General features: G+C 38.0%; 1 protein-coding gene across 1 annotated transcript; it reads left to right on the top strand.

The window, feature by feature from the left end:
* The first annotated feature begins 191 nt into the window (after positions 1-191).
* Positions 192-5,504, top strand: LOC103522572. Its single transcript, XM_026832642.1, has 3 exons — positions 192-223; positions 2,571-2,901; positions 3,090-5,504. Exons 1-3 carry the CDS (start codon positions 192-194, stop codon positions 5,502-5,504), a joined length of 2,778 nt encoding a protein of 925 aa, XP_026688443.1.
* Positions 5,505-7,201: the final 1,697 nt, after the last annotated feature.

The raw sequence follows: 7,201 nt of genomic DNA, 5'->3' as shown, positions 1-7,201 counted from the left end.
AATGATTACAAACATGGTAAAGTCTAAAAGACCTCCAGTTACATACAGTTTCCTGGCATACAGTGTTATTGCGACATGCTAGAGGGCCGCATTTCTCCGGTTTGTTCTGCTTTAAGCCAATCCTGCCTGTAAAGGTGGAAAAATAAGGACAGAAGTAAAGTTACGTCCACCCCGCCTGTAGCGAATTCTATATGATTCGAAACCGACACCCACGGGCCGTCAGGTATCCGCGTATCCTTTGCTAAATATTCTGTAAATATGCTTTTGAAAGCTAAAGAACTACTTAGCGATTCCATCAGTTACAGCGCTCGTCAAGAGCAGAACCTAGGACTCAATTTTAGTGAATTAATGGCCAAAGTGAATTTTCCCTGATCAAGCAGTGGCATATTGAGAATTGAGACTCCAAAATAAATCCTGGTCCTCTGAGATAAGAAGACTGGACCCTTCCTGTAACCAGAAGACCACACCAGAACCATCTATCTAATTTTACACTCATACACACATTGAACCTACCCATTTCAACATCAGCTAGCGAATAAAGCAAAAAATGTCTACATTAAGATGACAATAAGTTTGCTACACTTTCGCTCCCAAACAAAGATTTTAGAATGGTGAGTGAGGCGTACGAGGAGGGCAGGTCGCGGTACTGCCCATTAAAAAATACGCCCTGGAAACCTAAGACAAATTATTTGATTGTTGTTAAAAAACCTACCGCCTCGATTATCAAATAATCGCACTTGCCACACTCACCAACTTGGACTCGTCAAGAGACAGTCGCAATACCACAAACCACTAAACTGTCACAGTACGAGCAGATAATAGTTGTGTGGATAACAACTAAAACTGACAACAACTACCCGAGTTTAAACAGACATTCTCTCAGATAAGTTTTTTAAATGCAAATATACGAGTAACATATAGTGCGTCCCTGAATAGCGAGAGACACGTGATATTCCAGATGATCACCTGTCTAAATAGCAAACTCGCAAAAAAATTGTATGACTTTAGCGATCCAAAGGTATTGTGGTAGCAATCTTGAATCGCAAATGATCTTATGACACTCACGCTAACACCGTCTGACAGACCTAGGTCTGACAAATCGCGGTCTGTCAGACAGTCAGAACGTGTGTGGCGGAAATAGCCTGAGACCTAGGTCTTTCAGACGGTCTAAAGGTGTATCTGACCGTCAATCGATGTCGACTGAACCGTCCACACTGCCTCAACAACATAGATTCATCTCGTCGACCGATGGCCGGTTTCGAGCTTTTTCGCCACACTTTCCTATTGTCTGCCAGACCTACAAAGTTCAAACGAGACCTACTGACACCTACAGTTTAATCCTCCTCCTCCTTCTTCTTCTTCTCTCCTCCTCTTCCTCATCCTCAGAAGAATCTCCTTCCTTTACAAACTACAAACCCAAATGTGAGTCTTCTGAAACACACAGTATGCACTCAAGTAAATAAACAGTCTCGGAATCGGAATGACATAACGACACTCCGTCTCATTACTCACTCTTATTATTGTTATTATTAGATATCGGAAGCCAAGATCGACCTTATCTAGAAGGCATCTGGTATTCCAGTTTTAAGAGCACTTCTGGTCCGGTACCGACTGTGTTTATATTTATACCTGTGTATAGAGCGACCCAAAAGTTACGCTTCACTCTGGAAGACAACTTTGGGTTGAGGACTTGAGGAGCACAACATGCTTTGCGTTTACTTCAAGTGGATCAGTGTTCGTATTTTACGGGTATCGGATAGGCTGGTACACACAACTTTTTACTTCTCTTGGGATGCCGCGGCCAAGTGGTTGAAAATTAATGACAATAACATCCCTGATGTTATCGTTTCCTTGAGAGACAGACTTGAGGAAACGAAGTAATGTGTAGTACCTCTTTGTGGACTGTCTACTGACTGACGGGAATCAAACCCAGGCTTTACAGTAGTGTTCAATTGTTCATGATGCAAAGAAGTGCCTCTAGAATGTCTTGATCATGTTACAAAGACTACTTCAGATTAAATTTTTCAGAGCTTTTTGAACGAGGGATCGTTGTAAGGTGGTCGAGAAAAAGTTTTCATATTGACCGTAATTTATGGACAACGTTCAAAAGTTTACCAATTTTAACTTCAACGTTAGTTTAACCTCCTATTTGGTCATTAGAAGTAGATACAAACACAAGTTTCAGTTCTCTTACCTCTCACCTCTGCTATAAAGTAGACCACTAAGAGTTAACAAGTGATCATTATAATTATTCTTTGTTACTTACTACTGATATTTTGCTGTCCTTATTTAGTTGTAGTTGGATAGAATAAGTTCACTTCGTGAGCACGATATTGTCATAATATACTTTAGGAACATACTGTGACAATAGCACAGACTTAAGTGTATAGTATAGATTTTATAGAAGAATAAATATTACATGCATTATTGATTTCTAACTTCTGTTGATATGATAAGATCAACTTTTCCTTAGATTATTATTATAGGTTTTGTGCAGTCGCATATCTTTCTCCTTTCACGCACGTCGCTTGAGAGTTGGAATGTCTTTGGTATTCGGATCAACAAGGCAGATCAAAAAAAAAACTTTCGGGGGGAACTCTGAAAGGTCTGATCGTGATAAAAGAGTGGGGTGTTCAAGACGCTATCTTTTGGTTTTCTTCACAGGTGCTTTCGAGGTATGAATTCGCTTACAAAATCACTCATGACGAAGGAGCAGAGCAGGGCCACCAAGCATCCAATGAGGGGGTCAAAAGTTCCGGACAGTATTACGTGAATCTGGCCGGTGGTGAGAAGCAGACTGTCAACTATGTGGCCGATGAAAATGGCTTCCATCCGCACTACACGTTCAAGAGCAGCTCGAGTGAATCTCATTTCAAACTGGGTGACCAAGTGAAACCTTTGGTGAGTTCAAATGCTTTTCGAGTCTATCAGAATTAAGTTTTGTGGGAAAATAGGTATGTATATGAGATAGTATGAAGAAATAAAGGTAAACTGACAAGTTTTTACCTCCCATTAAATTGAAGGAAGGTAAGATTTCAAATTCACTTTTACAAAAACTAAATAATATCCATGTTGCACTTGTTTTCCAGAACTTATCGCATACAGACAAATACGAAATCAATTTCGAATCCCAGAACGGTAAGATTAAGAATGTTGACAACACGGAGAGCTATGCCACCTCACCTTCCCCCACTACTCTATCCTCCACTGAATCAATCTTATTAAATGAAGTGAACACTGCCCTACCATCCAGCATCCATCCAGATATACTCAAGTTGTCCAGACCAGAAGGGACTGTGTATACCCCTTCTTTCTCAACATCGGAATCTACAGAGTCTGTGCGCTATGAAACACCATCCGAAGTTTCAACTACTAGTCCTGTTACCAATGCCAGTCCATCCTCTTCTACTCGGAACATTGAAGATAATGAGAACTCGTTACGTCACAATATTCAAGACCCTAATCTACCCCAGTCTCCACTATTTGTATCTTCTTCTGAAAGGTTCCTCACCCTCTCGACCACTTCTGAGAAGACGCCAATGAAAGTATATCCTTCCACACCAGGGAGCGCTACAACAGCCTCTAATGTATTTTACGTTAATGCTCAATCAGATTATAATTCAACAACTGCCATGTTAGAAGGTTTTGAATCTTATTTAAAAGAATATTTGAACGCAAATGAAGTGAAATCAAATGATATTGATTCCAATTTCAAAGTTATATCTGATAAGAGTGAATTAGATAAGTTAATTAAAAATGATGGAAATGAATATGAAATAATCAAACTGTCTGATATAATGGCAGAGAAGAAAAGAAGAGAGAATGAAAAGTTAATTGTTGAAGCAACAACGCCAATGTACTTTGAAACGCAAAACATTTATACCCAGATACCATCTACGTATAGTACTCGTAGTATGGATTCTACTTCAACTGTTCCTCAAGGATCTAAGGATTCTAGTGAACCTTTGGGTTTAATGAAATACTTTGAAGTCAAAAATGAAGACAAAGAACAGTATAAAATATCAAGGGGCAATTTTGAAAACGAAAATTTGAACTCTTTTGTTGATAAACACACAGATCCAGACTCCGCCACATCGGAATTATCTAATTTACAGTCATCACAACAGTTTGCTGTAAACTATGGTGACAAAACGACAAATAGCAATTCAAAGTCAACTTTACACACAAAAGAACCTACGTATGGAAATGAAGAAAAGCTCTCTGTCACCTATAGTGAACCATCAAGTTATACAGCTGAACCAACATTTAACACAATTTTACCTTATAAAAATACATCTCCGTCCGACAATGCTGCTCCATCTACTGAAATCTATTCAGGTCAAAAGAGAATTGTCGAGGCAAAAATTATTGACAATGAAGGCAAAGAACTAAATTCTGGAAATCAGTTCGCATATTATCAAAGTGGAAATACTCCAAGAAGTCAAGTTCAGGAACAGATTTATTTCAAGGAACTTCAAGGGGACGGAGCAAAGCTGGATAAAAATAGTCAAGTATTTTACTCCAATATTCCTGTGCAGCAATTGAATGGACTAACCCCAGATTCTCTTTATTCTCAGTTACAAAACAATATCAATCAAAAACAACTCATTTATAACAACCAATTCCCTATCAACAATCAGCCGGATTTATCAGCTTACAATGTAATCCCTTTTCCATATAATATCCAACCCAACTCGGAACAATACGGAAACGCGGCGCTCCTTGAAAACGTGGATGTGAGGTACCAAACAAACACAAATAATATCGTTTCAAGTACTCAATCGAGTTTATATGATAAACCTATTATTGTAGCTGAAATGAATAACACTCATGAATCGCCAAAAATTGTCTCCCAAAGCAATGGTGAATCCGGACACATGGTAAAAACAATTGACAGCCTTTCAAATATACAGAATACTGTCAATACTGCCACTACCATAAATGATATTGAGGCTGCAAAAGTAGATCAATTACAGTTAACCACTCCAAAAACTGTTTCTAAGAAGGACATTGACAACAATAAGCTTGATGATGGTTATGTCGAAAGGCAAAATATCAAGGAAATGCCATCTTACACAACAACTATCGAAGTATTCAAATCGGTCCCAGTAGAACAATATGTCATTCCTGATATACCTACACCTGTACAAAAACCTTTGGTAGGAGAAATTAAACAATATCAGCATATCCAAATAAATCAACATCCCTACCAGACTCAAGCACCTATTCACAATACAAGTCCATATCCTTATCAACAGGTGACTCCTGTACCAAAAACAAGATTACAACCAGTATTTAGTTCTCAACCTCAGCGTCAACCATTATTTAGACCAGATCCAAGTTATTTTAACAATGAACAAAAATACTACACTGACCAATTAGGAGAAACTAAAACTCCTTACAACAATCAGGAGCCTATCCCTATTCCATTGAACTATGGTCTCAAAGACTTACCATCAGGTCATTTGTCATATCGAAATATGGCCATGTCAACATACTTGTAATATAAGGCACTCATTTAATATCTTTCTTTTTATATAACGCGCATAACAAATGAAGAAAAAATATCTCTTTTTGAAAAGTAAAAGGATAACTTATAGCTTAGCCATGGACCATGGACAACACACATCTGATGGACTTCACCTCTTCTACCGACTTTAGACTTAAATCTTAATAAAAAAATATGGTAAGACGATTTTGAGACGGATTAAGCTAGTCTAGATGGATTTAGATAATAGTAGGAGGAGTGGTCAGCACCTTCTTTTTTGAATATTTAAATATGAGTACGTATAGGTACCTACACGTGAGATCCAGAAATTGGGAAGAAATTATCAAAAAGACATCAAGATATCAGGAATCAACCAAGTCTGCAAAAGGAAAAGGTAAGTCTGGAAAAATCAAAAGTACGAATTTTCAAGGGCGACCCAAGAAACTTATTTCCTCTTAGCATAGAATATATCCTGTTTATACTGCCAGCATAGAACTGAGAAGTAGCAATGGTTACGAAACTAGTAGCAGGTCTCACAGATTCCCGGGGTTGAATTTAAAGTGGTGTCGAAAAAAAAGAGTGGTCCATTTACGTAATTAAAAAAAAATGGTACCTAGGTGGTGGTTACGAAACTAGTAGCAGGTCTCACAGATTCCCGGGGTTGAATTTAAAGTGGTGTCGAAAAAAAAGAGTGGTCCATTTACGTAATAAAAAAAAAAAAATGGTACCTAGGTGGAGAAAAATTCGATAATATAATTTATTTAGACCTAAAGTGTCCCTTCAAGCAATGTCGAGTTTGGTGGACCAAATATAAAATGGACCTCTTTGCAAAGTTTGATTGACTTTGGCAGAAAACTCGAGTCCTTATATCCTGTTTATACTGCCAGCATAGAACTGAGAAGTAGCAATGGTTACGAAACTAGTAGCAGGTCTCACAGATTCCCGGGGTTGAAGTGGTGTCGAAAAAAAAGAGTGGTCCATTTACGTAATAAAAAAAAATGGTACCTAGGTGGGTATCTACTACCTATAGTCTATAGGTACTCAAAACCTCATTAATGATCTGTCGATATGCAAAATTAAAGAACCACACTGACGAAAGGCATCGAAGAATTATCTAATTAACCCATACAGTAATAACGTACCCAAAATGTCTCAATGCATATAGGAAACCATCTTCAGCACTTAACACCAAACTAATAATAACAACCATAACATGACAACATTAGTTGGTATGTATACTGAAATCCCAGCAGAAAAAATACTCAACCTAGTGACACGTATGATGAAGCTGTCCTCTAATGATAGTCTAGGCCTCTAGCCACATAGTTATCAAATTCGTCAAGAAGTCACATCTCTGTTATTTTAGCGTACTTAGTTCTGGTTCTGGTCAGGGCAAGAGCATGTCTGGACCAGTCTGGACCAGCAGTTTCGGAGACTATTACATAAGTTTCCGGATCTTCAAATCAGTTAGAGAGGTTTTTTTTCGTTTTTTCTTGTAAATCTCTCAGTGCTCTTGTCATCTTGAAATATTATCTCTGAAAAATAAATCGTAAAGCAAAATTGGGACCATCTCGTTTATTTTATTATGAAGTGGATAGTACCAAATTGGTAGCAAAACCTATATCTTATATGACTATTAGGTATTAGAGAGACGCTTAGGAATCTTGAACTTCCGCTAGGGCGCAATTCTAACTTCATTATAAGATGGACATC

Source organism: Diaphorina citri, unplaced genomic scaffold (assembly GCF_000475195.1).
Source record: "Diaphorina citri unplaced genomic scaffold, Diaci psyllid genome assembly version 1.1 scaffold9343, whole genome shotgun sequence".
Classification (NCBI taxonomy): Eukaryota; Metazoa; Arthropoda; class Insecta; order Hemiptera; family Psyllidae; genus Diaphorina; species Diaphorina citri.
This window is presented reverse-complemented; position numbering and strand designations above follow the sequence as displayed.